Raw genomic sequence first — 19734 nt, 5'->3', positions numbered from 1 at the left:
CGTTTCACCCTTAATGGAAGGGTTCTAATAATGGTCTCTCGCCTGATCTGGTTTCGTTCTAAGCAAAAATAAGGGCAAGAAATAATGACAAGTGGCTGAAGCAGAATGTAATCTAATGAAGTCTAGACCACAGTAGATGAACTGGCCAAATTACTAAAGAACATATAAAAAGCACTATTTTATGTGCACGGGAGAGGGCATTGTGCACAGAATATCTTTGAGTAATATTACTTGTTACTTGTTTATATAAATATTTGGATTTTTTAAATATTTTTTAATGTTTAACCCATTAATTACCCGTTTACCTGATTAACCATGGTTAGACAAGTAAACAAATGGGTAATGCAATACCATCTCCAGTTGGCGCAAAACTAATAATACAACAGGTGTAGGTTAAATAGAATGGTTACAGAATTCCTATTCCCATTTGACCTGTGACCCTTTTTTCCTACGCCTTCGAGTCAAAAGTGGAATCAAGGGGAGGAAGAGAAGAGAGGGCCCCCCAGTCCTTAAGTCAAGAGTGGGGCCACCAGGTTGGTGGGTCCTTTGAGTTTAACTATATGTTTTATTTAGAACAAATATAAATTTTAAGGTAAAGAATGATGTAATAATAGTTTTTCTTTTTCCTTTTTATTAATGTAAACTAACATCAAAGCCTTAATTATCCATTGGATTCTAATTCTAACAATATCTTTAATGTAAACAGACCCTTGATGATCTCCTTTTAGGTTATATTAGCCAGCGTCTTGACACATCGTGACATAAATGATATATATCGGATACAAAATAAGCTATTTCGTACAATGTTCCGATTACCGTTTCATGAAAAACATGAGCTCTTCTTCCTACACTGCTGTAAATGCATTAAACACACAGAAACAAAATTTAAACAAAAAAGAAAAAAAAAAAAACAAAACAGTTTGACAGGCACCCCACAGAACATATCAGAATTCACTTAATCTATTAATTCTCTCCTGCAATGGCTCCCCTGTCGCTCACATATATACCATCAAGGAACTTCCTTATATCCTTGTTCTTGACATGACATTTCTGCACACACAACCCGCCAGTAGAATCAGTAAGATGTATGCACCAAAAAAGTTACAGAAAACATGCATTGATATTAGAAACATGAGACATTACCTGGTTAATCAAGGCAGCAGATCTTGAAACAAGTTCGATATCATTTCCATCCAAAGTCACCTCGTCTTTGACCTTCTCAGATCTAGTAATTGACACTCCATCAAGCATTGCAACCTTTCGTACCTTAATGATGACAAAATGCAACACCCTCAGTATATGACACTATACACACATACAGCAAAAAAACACATAGCTTAAGTAGCAGCAGAACGAAATTATTATGAAAAATAGTACAAATTATACACATCTAATATTCATGAGGAAAGATAAGTTCACGTACCCAATTCCTATGAAAAATAAGTTCATGTTAAGTAGACACAAAAATACAACAACCAAATATTACACAGATAGCAAAATACAGACCACTTTTCACCAAAGTAGAGTAAAAACCCACCAATCACTCGCATAAAGTGGATCACTGAACAGCATTTGAGTTAGTATGTCTCATTCGAGAATGAACAGAGCAGGATTCAAAATTTTTGCCTCTCAACCCCAAGACTCTATATGAGCCCATTTTGCACCCTTTCTTTCATAAGTGTGGTATAAATAGAGTGACGAGTCAGGATAATTAGAATGCCTCAAACGTTTAGTTCATGAAGGGCATATGCCCTGTCACACATCTAATTGATTCATCATTCTTGCCATTCAAAATAACCAAGTTTTTAAAACTTCAAAACAACTGAAACTAGAAAGAAGAACAGTGAAATGCAAACTTTAAAATGCAAAGCTGGTTTAGATATTTTTCCTAGTAAGAATTTGAGAGAGGGATGCCAGGGTAATAGTATACATCAAAAGTTTAGTTCACGAGGAACATATAGTCCAATCATGCATCTAACTGTTTCATCATTCTTGCCCCTCAAAATAACCATGAAAAACCGTAAATTTAAAAGATAACAAAGAAATTATAAAACAGACAAGCATGAATAGAGAATTTCCTCTGCAGCCTATATAGACAAAACATTTACAGAAAATTGGCAAATAAAATTTCCTCATTCCAAAGACAACTAACATAAGGTATATATGAAAGGATTTAGAAGAAAATCCTATTCCAGTTAAGAGGTGCCACACAGAAAGGTGGGAGAGAGGCCAAAGAGAGGAACTTTGACAGACCCTCAAATTGACATCAGGTAGCTATGACTCAAAACACTTCCACTGATCTGAAAGGCGATCTTAAGGGCTACTCATAAGATTCATACACACAGGAAACCCTGGCTGCTAATGACTAGAAAACCAAGCAACATAAAATGAAATTTAAAACTTTTTACAGGAGACAATGTGTCAACAGTTCTTAACCAATTTAGTATATAACATCCAAGAAAACTAAACTTTCTCACCCTTCCCACATAGTAAAAACTTAAAAGGAACCAAACATAAAACCAATGGATCTCCTCATGCTGCTCAACTATGGTAAAGTGCAAAGACTCTTACAGGGCAAGGCATCAAGCACAAATCTGTAAGGCTCAAACTTGTAAATGTCAAGAATATATTAACACCAGATGCTACATTAGTAGCATAACGGAAATGACTACACGTACAGCAACTTAATACCCATACCAATACTCAATGGACAAATCAATATACTGAATATAACACAGACCTCCATAAAGTTTAAACACGATTTAAACATTACAAATCTTTTGGGAATTACTAAAAGAAAAGAAAACCGCTCGCCACTCTTTCAATTATATACGGACCATATTTAACTAAATTAATTCCCACAATGGCGGCACTGATCTAAAATGCATCTTCGCCCATTCATGAAAGCAGATCATAGATCAAAGGAGACAACGAATGATCGCTAGTGTCAGAACCACATAAGAGATAAATAGACCAAAAGCACTCTCCATCTAAACTTCATGTTACGCGTAAGATCACATGATATGTCAATAGTAAATCACAATCCAAACCGAATATCATATAAAGCCAAACATCCGTGCAACTATTCACTAGTTAGAGAATGTTACCCTCTTCTCGCCAAGGAAATTCCTTATTTCTATTGTCTTATTGGAGTTGGTGATACTGGCGTTGATGGGAAAATGGGCATACACGAATCTCATCTTGTAGCGGTAGCCCTTGGTCACACCGGTGATCATGTTGGTAACATGACTGATGGCAGTCCGGATGGCAGCCATGGTCTTCCGTGACCCAAACCAGGCATCGACCTTGAGTTTCTTCCCGCCTTCAATCAGCTGGAAGTCGAGGTTGAGATGCTTGAAATTGCGGATGAGCTTGCCCCGGGGGCCCTCCACGTCGATGATCTTCGCCTTAACTTTCACCTTAACACCCTCCGGGATGTCCATTGTCTGCGAGGCCAAAATCGTCTTCATCTTCGCTCTGCTCTCGGGATTTCCCTCCTTCCCTCTCTATCAAAAGTGGAGAATGTCAAAGCTCGGCTGAGAGGGGCACGAAAACCCTAACTGGGGTTTCAATGAGGCCAAAGCAAAACTCTCTAGGTGGAGTATGCTGCGAGTATCTTATGGAGTTTCACACGCGAGTCGTCCGCGTTGCATTCTTTCTCGTTGATCTAAGGTAAGAGAATCCTATATGGGTATTTCTGTAACTGCACAAGCCTCTTGCGTTTCTCGGTCAATAATGAAACTTTTTCACATTATATTATTACAATAAAAAAAAAAATGAAACGCCAGATTGAGTACGCTTGAGCCCAATCTCCTTGCCCTTTATTACATTGCTCATTACACACTACTAGTAAAACAACATGCCAATCAGGGCAAAGATAACCCCTCTGAAAATATATAATTGCTGACCAATCTTGAAAATCCGAAACCGCTTCCATGGGGGTCAACTATTTCTTGTAGAAATCCAAGATTGAGTAAACGCTCTGTGTAATGGTGAGCACCAGAAGGAAAATGGCAACACCAAGGGAGATCGAAGCCCAAGGGCTCTGGAAGTACCTTTGCACGAGACTCGCTCGATAATGGTTCCATGTCTGCTCGCAGTGCTTGTTCACTTCCTGTTTCACCTGGTCGAGACTGTTTCCAGAGTCCAGAGGAACTTCCTTGGATAGCTGATTAAACAAGGATGCCACAGCCTTGTCGCTGCCTGTTGCGTTCTGGATGATTCCCTTCTTTTGGAGAATGGCGACATCCAATGCAGAATCGATAAGATTGTCCATGAAACAAATGTAGGAGGAGATTTGGTTGCCAGCGCCGACGTGAAGCCTCTCGAAGGCCATTAGGTTGAGGAAGGTCGATTCTGTGTGGTCGTCGACTGTGAACTTTGGCAGGAAGAGAACCCCTTTATTGAATTTGATGCTATTGATGTTGCCTTCATTTTTGAGAAATTCGAACCCGACTCCTGCATCTTTGAGTTCAGTCGCTGACCTGATAATTTCCGAAGTTTTTCCTGCTGTAAGGGGCTTGCTTTTCTCGCACTTCACGTAATCAAGAAGCGGGTGGCTCTTCCTGTAGAGATCAAGCAGGTGGAGGCTGGGCTTCTCAGGGACGACATTCGTTTGGTAGAAAAACTCGACGACGAGGCGCTTCAACTCCTGGTTCTCCCCGACCGACCTGGGAGTTTTAATTATCGGTATATCAACGACCACTGACGGTGTATGTGATTGTTTACAAGCATGCATTTGCATACCCGAACTCTGTGCATCTTCAGTTTTCTTACCTTGTTCCTGGTTAGGACGATATTATATTAGTTATAATAGAATCTTAAGTTTGATTAAAAATGACAATAATATTGATAAAAACGAAGAAAACGTCACCGGCAGTGTACTATCTCGGACGGCGATCAACGTCTCCAGAACCAGCATAGGAATCTGGTTTTCAATCAGCAACATGTCCCTTCGGATGAAGGGAAGGATGAAGTGCTTCCCGTGAGCGCCAAAGATGGGATCGTTGGGATGGTAGTCGTTGTACTTGTCGGTGGTGCTGTTCAAAATCTCCAGCATAAAGGTCCCGTCAAGGATCATCAAATCCATGAAGTCGTCGTTCTCGTCATTTTGCCACTTCGTATCAAGGTTATCATAAGATTCCCTGAGCTGATCTATGACCACGCCTAAAGCCTTTTTGTATGGCTCAACTGGTTTGCAGGCTCTGTTCAGAAATTTTGTGCAAGCTCTGACCTTGTGCTCATGCATTGGCTTACACTGCTGATCTTCGCAGTGGTAAGGGCCAAAAGAGACCACTTGGGGCTCGTAAGCCGTCTGGTTCAGATTAGAGAGGTAAGTGGGTACCTTGTAAATGGAGTGCCTCTCCCATACCTCCGTCTGCTGTGTGTACTGCTCCATATCAAGGCGCAGGTCTTCCGTCCACTTCCTCTTCTTCTTCTCTATCGTCTTCTTTCAGTGATCACCAAAACAAGAGTACATTTATAACAAAACGGAGCAGAGATTTAATGCAGGAATAGTGTGCATCAATTTACAGTTCTTAACTAACGGGACCCATGGCCGTCGTAACACAAGAATGTATCACGCTTGAGTTGGAAAAACGCCATTTTAGGAGGCCCCAAAGAGCAAAGTATCTGGGTGTCAGTTCCTGCTTTACTACTGACATGTTTTCTTTATTCGTTTCTTATTAACTTCAAAAGGTAGCTTGTGAGGTTAACAAAATTCTTGAGAAAGCCATTTGCATGTGTTTGACGGGGAATTCTTATTATGGAGATGGACAAGTATAATTTGCTGAAGAGGATGAAGTTTAAGAACAAGTGAATGAATGCCAAAGTGGATGAGGTTAGAGTAGGTAGTTTTTGGTTTCGTGTTTTGTTACAAAACATGTAATTTGTTACCAAAGAAACATAATTATAAGCGTCAAAGCAACATTATCAAAACTGACCAGTTATGGACACAGACTCAGAATTCACTAGTTTAATGTGGTTGTAGTCTTTTTAGATCCTACACATACACGGACAATTTTGAGTAGAACCCACCTTTAACTTCTGAATGGACTTTAGATGAACCGTGGACAAAATTTACGTGCCTTCTTTTTTTTAATCTGAAAGTATGTAAATTAACTATATGTGAAATCGCTCGGGTCAATTTTGGAAGAAATTAAGGGTCAAAATTTCTGTAGTGCGAGGTAGCTGTTGATTTTATCCAAGGCATATCCAATTAGACATTAATAGGGGTGGCACCAAGCCAAACCGGCTTGCAAACTATTCGAGCTTGGCTTGAAAAAAACTCAATTCAATTTAGTTTTTACTTGAGCTCAGCTCGAGTTCAAACTTGAAATAAGACTCGTTTAAGTATAACAAGTTAAACTCGAGATTTTTCCAAGTTCGATCTTTTAGCTCATGAACAGACTTGTTAGCATAGATTTTTTTAATGAAAATACCCTTTACTCTAATTGCTCTCGTCAGTTCCCACTTTAATTGGCTATTAGTTGCTCTTATTTACCTCAAACCTCAAAGACGATCGATTCAACCCTTTTGGGTCCCTCAACATCTAATATTGTTATTTGCCAATTAAATTGACGTATTTTCTCTTTCTTTTAAGTATATTAAGTTGGTTATTATACATTTGTATACTCCATTGCAAAGTCTTGGACTCCTCTATGATAACTTGCAGTTCAATGGTACTAAGTTCGTTATAATATTTTATTTATTTATTTTTGTAATTTTTTATTTTTAAAGTTTTTAAATGTAGGTTGGAGCTCGAGTTCGAGCTCAAAATCGGTTAAAATATTTGGGCTCAAGCTTGATTCTAATTTTAGGTTTGAGCTGAGTTAGAAGTATTTAGATCAAGCCAAGCTTGAACCCCTACTTTTCAGCATAGCTCGTTCGTTTAACCTAAGATAACGCTTACTATTTATTCGTGAAAAGAAAAAGTGCTCTAGGAAACTCAAGCACCGGACAATAGCCCGGAAAGTTTATCTATCTTGGTAAAAAGTAGCAATAAAATAATGAAACTTGCAAGCTTGCATTACTTGATGTAAAGGAAACACAATAACTCTCATTTAATCAATAAATCCATCAATGAACATTTCCAAACTCCCATGCCCAAACAACATGATCAACTACACTAAGAACCAAGTAAAAACACACAAAAACCTGGTCCAAAAGAGCAAACAATATAAACTGGGTTCAACTAAGAGCAGGAAATCATAATCAGAAAAAGCTGCGAAAAAATACTAGGACCCAAGTCACGGGGAAGGAGACTTGTCGTCGGGCTTGTAGAAATCCATTATAGCGAAATTGGTCTGAAGTACAGTGAGAACTAAGTAAACACATGCGATTACAAGAGAGATGATTGTCCACGGGCTTTTGAAGTAGTTGTGCAAGAGATTGGCTCGCCATCTATTAAATTTCTGCTCGCAGTGTAGTCTGATCTTCTCACGCACCTCACGCAGGCTATTGTCCGGATTGATTGTTAGTTCATTTGACAGCTTATTGAATATCTCGGCAACGTCCTCATCACTGCCAATTATACTCAGAACTATCCTTTTTTCACTGAGAAGACTAACATCGTTTGCAGAATTAATGAGGTTGTCCATGAAGAAAACGTAGGAAGTCACGTCGTTGCCTGCGCCTACGTGAAGTCTCTCAAAGGCTACGAGGTTAAGGAACGTGGATTCGGTGGCATCATCGACCACTAGAACGGGGAGGGTGAGAATACCGTCGTTGAAACTGATGTCGTCAAGATAGTTAGAACTCGTCTGAAACTCGATTCCGGCCTCGTGAAGCTGCTCTGCGCATCGAATGGTTGACATGCTGGTGGTCTGTGGAGGTGGTGGAGGTGGTGGAGGTGGTGAAGGAGCCGAGTTGGGAGGTTGTGAAGAAACATAGGTGTTACCTGTCATGGGCTGAGCGGTGGGTCGGGAGGGGTTTCGAAGTAGGCCTTTCCTGTATATGTCCAAGACGTGAAGGCAGTTTCCAATGTCGGTCTTGCTTTCTCTCAGGGTACAGAATTGCAATATAAGCTTGTTGAGGTTTTCCTGGTCCTGCGTGAACCATTTGGACATTGGGCACAGTTTTATTACTCTTTTGTGAGCCAAATGTTTATGACTGAACAAATTTTGAGTCACTTGGTTTTGTTATCTTTGTTATGCTATTGAAAACTCTTCTTAGAACATTCAGATTCTCTTAAGTAAAATCTCTCTGGTTTTCAAAGAGGGTTGCCGGAAAAGATGAAGGAGATCTTTTTAATTTATTAGTTAAAATACCCAACTTTGACTCTAACCACATCATCATTGACCACCGGTGTGGCAACACGTCAACATTGCCAAGTCAGCCTTTAACCCCACATCAACCCTTATTTCTTCTGCTTTTGTTTTTCTCCCTTTTTCTATTTTAAATTTCTTCTATCTGTCCAATCAAACTTGGCAAGTAAATACTTTGACCAAGTAAAAAGTGGGTATTTTGATAAATAGATTTAAAAGATAACTATTTAATTAATTAAAAAATTTTAAATAGGTATTTTTGGCAAATCTAAACTCGCAGCATGACTCAGCATAAGAAAAAAACAGCAGGTAGAGTGAGCGTCATTTACCTGTGCTGCTACGCCGAAACCCCGTGACGTGTCATGCGCCCTCTTTCGCAACCCTGTCTACATTTCAAAAAACAGACGAGACCTTTATGCCACACTATGAGCATTGTCGAGAATCACCATCAGAAGATTATGTGCTTACCTTGGGTGGTTTCCTCTTGAACTCCATCAGCTTCTGCAAAACCAGGAAAGGAATCTGGTTTTCGATCAATAGCATGTCTCTCCTAATGACAGGAAAGTTATATAGCTGCCCGTGGGCGCTAAAGATTGGATCATCCGCACTGTAATCACTGGATAATCCATGAAATATGTTTATGACCTCCAGCATAAAACATCCGTCAAGGATCAACATATCCAGGAACTTCTCTGGTTCCTTTTCCCACTTCTCCTCCAGTTCTGAATAACAGCTCGCGGCTGCTTTTATTATCGGCTCCATATCGCTACTGCAATCTTCGCGGGTTTTCCCCATGCGATCCAGAAACTGGGAGAGCGCCCTTTCTTTGTGATCCTTCATGGTGTCGTCATGGTGATAAGGTCCGAAGGAAACCATCAGAGGCTTGTAGGCCTTTTCGTTCAAGATTTTTAGAAAATTGGGTACCTTGTAAATTGATTGCTCCGCCCAGACCTTCTCTGGCTTTGAAGAACTCGGATTCTGTGCCATTTCGTCACTCCCACTCTCATCATCTGATTTCGAAGGAGCGTCAACCAGTACCATTTTTTTCTTTCTCTCACTTCGACTCTTTGGATGGCTCAATTCCGCATAAATAGCTGAACATTAGTTCTTCTTCACGAATGGTATCATCAAAGATTATCCCGTTAAAGCGAAAGTAGTTCTCGGTTGTCAAAGTTGGAGAGTACTGATTCGCACTGGGAGTTCCTGGTGAGATTTCATAGCTTTGCCTCGTACATTGGGATTTATATTTAAATAAAAGCGCTAAAGCAAGATGAGTGTTTTGCACGATGACCGCTTTTTCTGCTCGTCACTGATTATTTATTCTTTTCTAGCATCGAGGCATCGTAAAAGAGGTGGCTGTGTTATGTCGATCTCCATACAGATTTGAACAAGTGCTTCCTTCCTAGCCTTGGCATCGCTTTCAATTGAATCGACACAGAAACTCGTGGTAGTATCCAATGCAAAGGAAAAAAATGAATTCTCATACGTTACTCCTTGGGTAGTAAATCCCAGGGTACGTGACAAGAAATGGTAATTTTCGAATAATGCTGTATTTCCATTTGTGATTACTAAATATCATAATTTTATATGCAGCCTTTTAAGTCAAATCTAGAGACAATTACGATAAAAGTTAAAATATCTCCGAGATGGGTAAGCTTACATGTAATAATATCTTTTTTAAAGTTCCAAAAAAATGTGACAGACATTTTAATCTAATTTGAGGATATAGAAGGGGCAGAGATCCTCTCTTCCTTTCCTCTTTTACGGTCACGGGAAGGCGAAGGAGAGGGGCCAGCCCCTCCCCTTTCTCCCCCTCCTTTGCAGGAAAGGGAGAGCTCTAATTCACAATTTCCCTCTTTTCTTGTGATTCACAAGGTAAGGAGAGGAGAGAGATCACTCTTTCCCTTTTTTATTCTTTACAAGAATATTTGCTGAAAAAAGAAGGAAAGGGGTGGTCCCGACTTACCCAGCAATGGACCACCTCCTCCCTCTTTTGTCCACAAACAGAGCTCCCTCAAGAAAAAGAGGAATGAATCCCTTTTCTTCTTTATGACACAATGAGGATTCTCAAGGGAGCGAATCCATTCGGTAGGGCAGAACCACCTTGGAAATGAGATTCCAGCAGGTTGGGTATACGAACCGAGGCGAGTCGCGGCTCGTGGACCCAACTCGCCGCTCCGACTCGTCACCTCCCGTTTCATCCCGCCAGAACTCTAAAATGGCCGTCCTTTGTGCCTAACGTCGTCTCTCCAAGTTTTTTGTCTCTTTTAATTTTTAAATAAAAAATAAAATTCCTGTGAATTCTCTCTCAGTAGTACAAATGTCACAGAATTTTCATTAAATATAATTTTTTTCTATTTTTCTATTTTCTATAGGTCCAATTTTTGTACAAAATAGACAAACTTATGAATTATAAATTGAATTTTATAATATGACTGAGTACGTACAAATAAACAACTTAATTTCTTCCCATTAAAATAAAAATAATAATTATGCATCAGTTAATATTGAAAAGGTGTGCATCGGAAAAATTGAAGTAATTGATGTAAAATTAAATAAATATAAAGCATTTTTTTGTTTTAATAATAATCCTGAAAATGGAGCTAAACCCGATTAGTCTGCCCCATGCGGACTAGTCGGTGATGTCTAGTCAGGTCAGTGGGTTCATTGGTTGATTCGACCTACCTATCTAGTATCAACCCTTTTTTATCTTGACAAAAGTCACAAAATTTACGTACCTTTTTTTTTTAATCTGAAAGTTGGTAAATTAACTTTATTTGTTTGTAATGCGAGGTAGCTGTTGATTTTATCCCAGACATATCCAATTAGACCGAAGAGTAAAGACATTAGTCATAAATTGAATTAGCAACTGATTGTCTATTTATGTTTTCTAAATTCAGCCTAACTTTCTTCCTTTCTTTCACAATTTAATATTTTGCAAGTTTCACTTTTTAGTAGGGTGGCACCAAACCAAACTGGCTTGCAAACCGTTGGAACTTGACTCAAAAAAAGCTCGGTTCAATTTAGTTTTTATTTGAGCTTAACTCGAGTTCAAACTTGAAATAATGCTCGCTAAGTATAATAAGTTAAACTCGAGATTTTCCAAGTTTGACTTTTTAGCTCTTGAACTGACTTGTTAGCATATATTTTTTTAATAAAAATATCATTTACTCTAATTGCTCTCATTAGTTCCACTTTAGTTGGTTGTTAGTTGCTCTTATTTACTTCAAACCTCAAAGACGATCGATCATTCAACCCTTTTGGGTTCCTCAACATCTAATATTGTTATTTGCCAATTAAATAAACACTACTGATGGAAGTATTCACTCTTTCTCTTAGGTATATTAAATTGGTTATTATACATTTGTATACCCATTGCAAAGTCTTGGATTCCTCTATGATAACTTACAATTCAGTGGTACTAAGTTCATCATAATATTCTCTTTATTTATTTTTATAATTTTTTATTTTTAGAGTTTTAAATGTAGGTTGGAGCTCTGGCTCGAACTCAAAATCGGTTAAAATATTTGAGCTCAAGCTCGATTCTAATTTTAGACTTGAACTTGAGTACAAAGCTCTCTCCTTTAACCTACGATAAAGCTTACCATTTATTCGTGAAAGAAAAAGTGCTCTAGGAAACTCAAGCACCGACAATAGCTGACTGGTGCACTCGGAGACCTTCATGTATAAAGTTTATTTATCTTGGTAAAAGTAGCAATAAAATAATGGAACTTGCAAGCTTACATTACTTGACGTAAAGGAAACACAATAACTCTCATTTAATCAATAAATCCATTAATGAACATTTCCAAACTCCCATGCCCAAACAACATGATCAACTACAATAATTACCAAGTAAAAACACACAAAAACCTGGTCCAAAATAGCAAACAATATAAACTGGGTTCAACTAAGAGCAGGAAATCATAATCAGAGAAAGCTGCGAAAACATACTAGGACCCAAGTCATGGGGAAGGAGACTTGTCATCGGGCTTGTAGAAATCCATTATAGCGAAAGTAGTCTGAACTATAGCGAGAACTAAGTAAACAAATGCGATTACAAGAGAGATGATTGTCCACGGGCTTTTGAAGTAGTTGTGCAAGAGATTGGCTCGCCATTTATTCCGTCTATGCTGGCAGTGTCCTCTGATCTTCTCACGCACGTCACGCAGGCTATTGTCCGGATTGATTGTTAGTTCATTCGACAGCTTATTGAATATCTCGGCAACGTCCTCATCACTGCCAATTATACTCTGAACAATCCTTTTTTCACTGAGAAGACTAACATCGTTTGCAGAATTAATGAGGTTGTCCATGAAGAAAACGTAGGAAGTCACGTCGTTGCCTGCGCCTACGTGAAGTCTCTCAAAGGCTACGAGGTTAAGGAACGTGGACTCGGTGGCATCATCGACCACTAGAACGGGGAGGGAAAGAGTGCCGCCGTCGAAACTGATGTCGTTAAGATAGTTAGAACTCGTCTTAAACTCGATTCCGGCCTCGTGAAGCTGCTCTGCGCATCGAATGGTTGACATGCTGGTGGTCTGTGGAGGTGGTGGAGGAGCCGAGTTGGGAGGTTGTGAAGAAACATAGGTGTTACCTGTCATGGGCTGAGTGGTGGATCGGGAGGGCTTTCGAAGTAGGCCTTTCCTGTATATGTCCAAGACGTGAAGGCAGTTTCCAATGTCGGTCTTGCTTTCTCTCAGGGTACAGAATTGCAATATGAGCTTGTTGAGGTTTTTCTGGTCCTGCGTGACCATTTGGACATTGGGCACAGTTTTATTACTCTTTTGTGAGCCAAATGTTGATGACTGAACAAATTTTGTGCCACTTGGTTTAGTTATCTTAGTTATGCTATTAAAAACTCTTCTTAAAACATTCAGATTCTCCTAAGTAAAATCTCTCTGGTTTTCAAAGAGGGTTGCCAGAAAAGAATTTTTTAACCCAAGGAAAAGATGAAGGAGATCCATTTTTTTCATTATTGGTCTCATTTATCTTCTTTTATGATTGAAGGGAATAGCCTCGTTTTATTATCTAGTATTTTTTTAAAAAAATAATTAACAAAATACCCATCTTTTAAATTTATTAATTCAAATAACCAACTTTGTCTCTAACCACATCATCATTGACCACCGGTGTGGCAACACGTGAACATTACCACGTCAGCCTTTTACCCCACATCAACCCTTATTTCTTCTCCTTTGTTTTTCTCCCTTTACTTGGCAAGTAAATACTTTGACCAAGTAAAAATTGGGTATTTTGATAAATAAATTTAAAAGATAACTATTTAATTAATTGAAAATTTTAAATTAGGTATTTTTGCTATACTGGCAAATCTAAACTCGCAACATGACTCAGCACAAGAAAAAAAGAAAAAGAAGCAGGTAGAGTGAGGGTCATTTACCTTTGCTGCTACGCTGAAACCCCGTGACGTGTTATGCGCCATCGTTGGAAACCTTCTCTACATTTCAAAAAACAGACGAGACCTTTATGCCACACTAGGAGCATTGTCGAGAATCACAATAAGAAGATTATGTGCTAACCTTGGGTGGTTTACTTGTGGTTTACTTTGACCAAGTAAAAATTGGGTATTTTGATAAATAGATTTAAAAGATAACTATTAACTATTTAATTAATTGAAAATTTTAAATTAGGTATTTTTGCTATACTGGCAAATCTAAACTCGCAACATGACTCAGCACAAGAAAAAAAGAAAAACAAGCAGGTAGAGTGAGGGTCATTTACCATTGCTGCTCCGCCGAAACACCGTGACATGTCATGCGCCATCGTTGGAAACCTTCTCTACATTTCAAAAAACAGACGAGACCTTTATGCCACACTATGAGCATTGTCGGGAATCACAATAAGAAGATTATGTGCTTACCTTGGGTGGTTTACTTGTGGTTTACTTTGACCAAGTAAAAATTGGGTATTTTGATAAATAGATTTAAAAGATAACTATTAACTATTTAATTAATTAAAAATTTTAAATTAGGTATTTTTGCTATACTGGCAAATCTAAACTCGCATCATGACTCAGCATAAGAAAAACAGAAAAACAAGCAGGTAGAGTGAGGGTCATTTACCATTGCTGCTCCGCCGAAACACCGTGACATGTCATGCGCCATCTTTTTCAACCCAGTGTACATTTCAAAAAACAGACGAGACCTTTATGCCACACTATGAGCATTGTCGGGAATCACAATAAGAAGATTATGTGCTTACCTTGGGTGGTTTACTTGTGGTTTACTTTGACCAAGTAAAAATTGGGTATTTTGATAAATAGATTTAAAAGATAACTATTAACTATTTAATTAATTAAAATTTTTAAATTAGGTATTTTTGCTATTCTGGCAAATCTAAACTCGCATCATGACTCAGCATAAGAAAAACAGAAAAACAAGCAGGTAGAGCGAGGGTCATTTACCATTGCTGCTCCGCCGAAACCTCTTGACGTGTCATGCGCTATCTTTTGCAACCTTGCCTACATTGCAAAAAGCAGATGAGACCTTTATGCCACACTATGAGCATTGTCGAGAATCACAATAAGAAGATTATGTGCTTACATTGGGTGGTTTACTTGTGGTTTAAAGGTTTACTGAGTTCAAGCTGAGGTAGAGCTTCAACATACATTTAAAACTTTTCAAAAAATATATATCAAATAAATTATATATAAAATTATATATATTTTACATAAAATTAGAAATAATATCTACTTAAAATTGGGCATAACGGTGACATCGAATCCAACTGAGTCTTAACCTTGTTCAAACTGAGCTTGATTTAAATATTTTGAACTCGATCTCGAACAAACCCTAGCTTCAATCCTAAAATTGTAATCGAACTCGAGCTTGATAATTTTAACTGAGTTCGAGCTTAACCTACATTTAATACTCTATATAAAATATATGCCAAATAAATTATATATAAAATTATGTATACATTTTAAAAAAAGAATGATAGGGGAGGTTCAGGATTGAATTTCAATAATAGATTAAAAATGCACCAATATTAATCTTTTTTACACCAAATGTTGTCTAACTTGTTTTTTAATTTTTGAATCTGGCCATAAATTTATTATGGCCTCCTTAGTGCCTCTGGTTGAAACTTATATTTTAGGGAAAACTAGAAATGTTTTTCCTATAATACATATTTCCAAAAAAAACTTTAAATAAAATCCCATTACTATTAGTGACTTATTAGAAAATTACAAGAAATATTTTAAAATTTTCTTAGGAAAGTTAAATGGACCTCTTATTGCCTTTAGGGAAATAAATAAAAATTAATAATCAATTTAATATATTACTATACTTATTGATAAATTTTTAATCAAATAAAAAATCGAACACAAAATTGCAATAAAAATTGCCTCTTGCTAAATGTATTACAGCATGAACTGTCAAATACTTATTCAAAAATTTTCTATACGGTTTTTTAGCCCATCTTGGCACGAAAATCTTACTTAGAAAATTATAGGATTTTTTTAATAAAAAATTTCAATTAAAAAAATATTTAAAAAAAACATGAGACACTAATAGTCTCTAGAAACTTATTTCTACTAAAATGTATTTAAAATTTCTTCAAGAGCCATGAGCAAGGAATTTTTTTTTTTTTTTTACTTAATGATTTCGGGAGGGGGGGGAGGTTCATCTAACTAAACCTGGATTCGGTCGAACTTAGCTTGTTAATTTAAACTAGTCGATTCTGGATATCAAGCTCAAGAGATACCAAATAGAACCGAACCAGCTCGGTTCGAAGCCACCCTAATCACAATAAGAAGATTATGTACTTTCCTTGGAAGATTATGTACTTACCTTGGGTGGTTTACTTTGACCAAGTAAAAATTGGGTATTTTGATAATTCGATTTAAAAGATAACTATTAAATTAATTAAAAAATTTAAAATAGGTATTTTTGGTATATTGGCAAATCTAAACTCGCAGCATGACTCCGCATAAGGAAACACAGAAAAAAAAGCAAGTAGAGTGATGGTCATTTACCTCTGTTGGTAGGCCGATACCCGCTGACGTTTCATGCGCCCCCAACACTTCCTACGTTGCAAAAAGCAGACAAGACCTTTATGCCACACTATGAGCATGGTCGAGAATCACAATAAGAAGATTATGTGCTTACCTTGGGTGGTCTACTTTGACATAGTAAAATTTGGGTATATTTTGATAAATAGATTTAAAAGATAATTATTTAATTAATTAAAATTTTAAAAAAGGTATTTTTGCAATACTGACAAATCTAAACTACTCAGCACCTCTTCTACTCCGCCGAAACCCAGTTACGTGTTATACGCCATGGTCATTGTCTACATTGCAAAAAGCAGACGAGACCTTTATGCCACACACTTATGAGCATTGTTGAGAATCACAATAAGAAGATTATGTGCTTACCTTGGGTGGTTTACTTTGACCAAGTAAAAATTTGGAATTTTGATAAATAAATTTAAAAGATAACTATTTAATTAATTAAAAATTAAAAATAGGTATTTTTGCTATACTGGCAAATCTAAACTCGCAACACGACTCAGCATAAGAAAAAAAGAAAAACAAGCAGGTAGAGTGAGGGTCATTTACCTCTTCGGCGAATACCTCTTCTGATTCGCTGTCAAGCGCCATCCCTGACCACCCTGGCTACAATGCAAAAACGCAGACGAGACCTTTATGCCACACTATGACCATTGTCGAGAATCACAAAAAATAAGATTACGTGCTTACCTTGGGTGGTTTACTTTGACCTAGTAAATATTTGGTATTTTGATAAATAGATTTAAAAGATAATTATTTAATTAATTAAAAATTTTAAAATAGGTATTTTTGCTATACTGACAAATCTAAACTCGCAGCATGACTCAAAAGCTAGTAGAGTGAGAGTCATTTACCTGTTCTAGTACGCCGTCCTGTGCCGTGTTATACGCCATCACTTTCATAGAGGGAGGGTCATTTTCCTCTTCTACTACGACGCACAGTGACGTGTCAGACGCCATCACTATCTCTTGCTACATAGCAAAAAACACAGACGAAACCTTTATGCCACGTTATGAGCACTGTCGAGAATCACAATAGGAAGATTACGTTGCTTACCTTGGGTGGTTTACTTTGACCAAGTAAAATTTGGGTATTATGATAAATAGATTTAAAGGATAACTATTTAATTAATTAATTTTTTAAAAATAGGTACTTTTGCTATACTGGCAAATCTAAACTCGTAACACGACTCAGCATAAGAAAAAAAGAAAAACAAGCAGGTAGAGTGACGGTCATTTGCCTTTGCTGCTACGCCGAAACCCTGTGACGTGTCATGCGCCATCGAAACCTTTATGCCACACTATGAGTATTGTCGGGAATCACAATAAGAAGATTATGTGCTGACCTTGGGTGGTTTACTTGTGGTTTACTGGTTTACTTATACCAAGTAAAAATTGGGTATTTTGATAAATAGATTTAAAAAGATAACTATTTAATTAATTAAAAAAATTTTAAATAGGTATTTTTGCTATACTGACAAAGCTAAACTCGCAGCATGACTCAGCATAAGAAAAAAAGAAAAAAAGCAGGTCGAGTGAGGTCATTTACCTCTTCTGCTACGCCGCCAAGTGACGTGTCAGACGCGATGAATCTCAACTCTGGCTACAATGCAAAAAACAGACGAGACCTTTAGGCCACACTATCTATGAGCGTTGTCGAGAATCACCATAAGAAGATTATGTGTTTACCTCGGATGGTTCCCTCTTGAACTCCATCAGCTTCTGCAAAACCAGAAAAGGAATCTGGTTTTCGATCAATAGCATGTCTCTCCTAATGACAGGAAAGTTATATAGCTTCCCGTGGGAGCTAAAGATTGGATCATCCGGTCTGTAACCACTGGATAATCCATGAAATATGTTTATGACCTCCAGCATAAAACATCCGTCAAGGATCAACATATACAGGAACTTCTCTTCTTCTTTTTCCCACTTCTCCTCCAGATCTGAATAACTGCTCGCGGCTTCTTTTCTTATCGGCTTCATATAGCTTATGCAATCATCGCGGGTTTTCCCTATGCGATCCAGAAAGTGGGAGAGCGCCCTTTCTTTGTGCTCCTCCATAGTGTCGTCATGGTGATAAGGTCCGAAGGAAACCATCTGAGGCTTGTAGGCCTTTTCGTTCAAGATTTTGAGAAAATTGGGTACCTTGTAAATTGCTTCGCCCAGACCCTCTTTGTCTTTGAAGAATTCGCATTCTGTGCCATTTCGTCGCTCCCACTCTCATCATTTGATTTCGAAGCAGCGTCAATTCCTTAAAAATAGCAGAACATTGATTCTTCTACCCCGCTACCAGGAATAGTATCATCAAAGCTTATCCCTTCAAAGCGGTAGTAGTGCTCGGTTGTCAAAGTCTGATTCGCACTGAGAGATCCTGGAGAGATGTCATACCTTATCCTTGTACGTTGGGATTTATAGCTTTATTTAAGGGACAGTGCGAAAGTCGCTGTAACAGTGAAATATAGTTGTATTTCCCTTTCCCCGGTTTCAGGCATTTAAGGCTGTTAGGGCAGCGTACCGTCGGAGCGCCGCCTCCGTCGCCGTTGCCTGTTGGCCTGTCGCTGAATTCTCTCGCCGCTGAGGAAGACGACGCGTACAGGAAGACGATGGTTTAATTTTTCCTAAGTTAGGAAAAATTATACCGTCGTAAAAATAATAATTTAAATATATTTTTATAAAATATTTTATTTAATTAATTAATATATTTATTTTATAATTATTATATTAAATTATTAATTTAATAGTTATAATAAAAATATTATTAAATTAAATATTTGATAAATTATTTTGGTTTAATTATCCTATTGTTATAATTAATTAAACCAATGATTTTAAATTTGTGACAATATATTATTAATTAATAATACATAAAATTATCTTATGTTATTGATAAAAATATATTTATTTATTATATTATTTTTTATTATATTAAATTAGTGTTTTTTATATTAAAACATATCTTATGTTATTAAAAAATAAATTATTTATTTATTATATATAATTATGTTGTTTTTAATTTTTATTTTATTTTTAATAATTTATTCTAATGGCATGTGTTCATTGAGAGTTTGCAGTACAATCTGTAAGAGCATCATATTATCGAGATGTTTTAGCAATTCAAATATGGCAAAATTATTAATTATTATATTTTAATGCCGCTAAATATTTTTTGTATTGTACTTTTGTATGAAAAGATATAATTTTTTATATTAAAAAGGTGATTGAGTTATATTTGTATTATTTTTATTTTTATTATAACGATATTATTGTAGTACGATATATTTGTATAATTATTTCATATTTAGATATTACAAAAATTAAAATTTGATTAAAATTTTAATAATATAAAAGTAAGCATTTATTTAATTATTATATCTAATATATTTTATTTATTAACTAATATTATTTAATTTTCTGATAGTAGATATATAAAAATATTTTA

General features: G+C 36.9%; 3 protein-coding genes and 2 non-coding genes across 7 annotated transcripts; all 5 read right to left on the bottom strand.

Annotated features, from left to right (window-relative positions):
* Nucleotides 1–757: 757 nt before the first annotated feature.
* On the bottom strand, nt 758–3596 carry LOC137957464 (large ribosomal subunit protein uL6-like). The gene is made up of 3 exons (XM_068805144.1): nt 3108–3596; nt 1144–1266; nt 758–1050 (listed from the first exon to the last, which is right to left on the bottom strand). The coding sequence occupies exons 1-3, from the start codon at nt 3468–3470 to the stop codon at nt 964–966; spliced, it is 573 nt and encodes a 190-aa protein (XP_068661245.1). The 5' UTR covers nt 3471–3596; the 3' UTR covers nt 758–963.
* On the bottom strand, nt 1693–1790 carry LOC137965411 (small nucleolar RNA Z266). Its single transcript, XR_011116069.1, has one exon. It is a non-coding gene; the product is annotated as a small nucleolar RNA Z266 (small nucleolar RNA).
* On the bottom strand, nt 1904–2001 carry LOC137965415 (small nucleolar RNA Z266). Its single transcript, XR_011116070.1, has one exon. It is a non-coding gene; the product is annotated as a small nucleolar RNA Z266 (small nucleolar RNA).
* A 232-nt stretch (nt 3597–3828) lies between the features above and the next one.
* Nucleotides 3829–9340, bottom strand: LOC137945236 (uncharacterized). Its single transcript, XM_068791020.1, has 6 exons — nt 8733–9340; nt 8594–8650; nt 7252–8045; nt 7087–7126; nt 4874–5449; nt 3829–4783 (listed from the first exon to the last, which is right to left on the bottom strand). Exons 1-6 carry the CDS (start codon nt 9303–9305, stop codon nt 3947–3949), a joined length of 2877 nt encoding a protein of 958 aa, XP_068647121.1. The 5' UTR covers nt 9306–9340; the 3' UTR covers nt 3829–3946.
* A 2702-nt stretch (nt 9341–12042) lies between these two features.
* Nucleotides 12043–18481, bottom strand: LOC137943976 (UPF0481 protein At3g47200-like). Of its 3 annotated transcripts, none has more exons than XM_068789447.1 (9): nt 17985–18481; nt 17845–17898; nt 17151–17267; nt 16846–16902; nt 16261–16311; nt 14689–14745; nt 14348–14404; nt 13666–13722; nt 12043–13009 (listed from the first exon to the last, which is right to left on the bottom strand). In XM_068789447.1, the coding sequence occupies exons 1-9, from the start codon at nt 18390–18392 to the stop codon at nt 12230–12232; spliced, it is 1638 nt and encodes a 545-aa protein (XP_068645548.1). In that variant the 5' UTR covers nt 18393–18481; the 3' UTR covers nt 12043–12229. The 3 variants fall into 3 exon arrangements, with proteins under 3 accessions (XP_068645548.1, XP_068645538.1, XP_068645559.1); XM_068789437.1 differs by lacking the exon at nt 14348–14404 and adding an exon at nt 14007–14063; XM_068789458.1 differs by lacking the exon at nt 14348–14404.
* Between the last annotated feature and the right edge of the window lie 1253 nt (nt 18482–19734).

The sequence above is a fragment of the Aristolochia californica genome, unplaced genomic scaffold, assembly GCF_029961685.1.
Source record: "Aristolochia californica isolate CCGP_79_NKW_82.1479 unplaced genomic scaffold, dmAriCali1.0.hap1 SCAF_1, whole genome shotgun sequence".
Classification (NCBI taxonomy): Eukaryota; Viridiplantae; Streptophyta; class Magnoliopsida; order Piperales; family Aristolochiaceae; genus Aristolochia; species Aristolochia californica.
The sequence above is the reverse complement of the archived record's forward strand: the minus strand, read 5'-3'. Positions and strand labels throughout refer to the sequence as shown.

Bases quoted from the DNA above. Each gene is read 5' to 3' on its own strand.
- LOC137945236 (XM_068791020.1), bottom strand. From the start codon at position 9,305: ATGGTACTGGTTGACGCTCCTTCGAAATCAGATGATGAGAGTGGGAGT. The intron at 7,127-7,251 runs GTGACTTGGGTC...CTTGGTTCTTAG, and splicing joins GACGACAAGTCTCCTTCCCC to TGTAGTTGATCATGTTGTTT. The intron at 5,450-7,086 runs GTTCATTGATGG...GATCACTGAAAG, and splicing joins GGGCATGGGAGTTTGGAAAT to AAGACGATAGAGAAGAAGAA.
- LOC137943976 (XM_068789447.1), bottom strand. From the start codon at position 18,392: ATGGTTTCCTTCGGACCTTATCACCATGACGACACTATGGAGGAGCAC. The intron at 16,312-16,845 runs GTAAATGACCCT...TTTGCAACGTAG, and splicing joins AAGAGGTATTCGCCGAAGAG to GAAGTGTTGGGGGCGCATGA. The intron at 14,405-14,688 runs GTAAATGACCCT...TTTGAAATGTAC, and splicing joins GTTTCGGCGGAGCAGCAATG to ACTGGGTTGAAAAAGATGGC.
- LOC137957464 (XM_068805144.1), bottom strand. From the start codon at position 3,470: ATGAAGACGATTTTGGCCTCGCAGACAATGGACATCCCGGAGGGTGTT. The intron at 1,267-3,107 runs GTAACATTCTCT...GTCATCATTAAG, and splicing joins ATTTCCTTGGCGAGAAGAGG to GTACGAAAGGTTGCAATGCT. The intron at 1,051-1,143 runs GTAATGTCTCAT...TTGTGTGTGCAG, and splicing joins CTGCTGCCTTGATTAACCAG to AAATGTCATGTCAAGAACAA.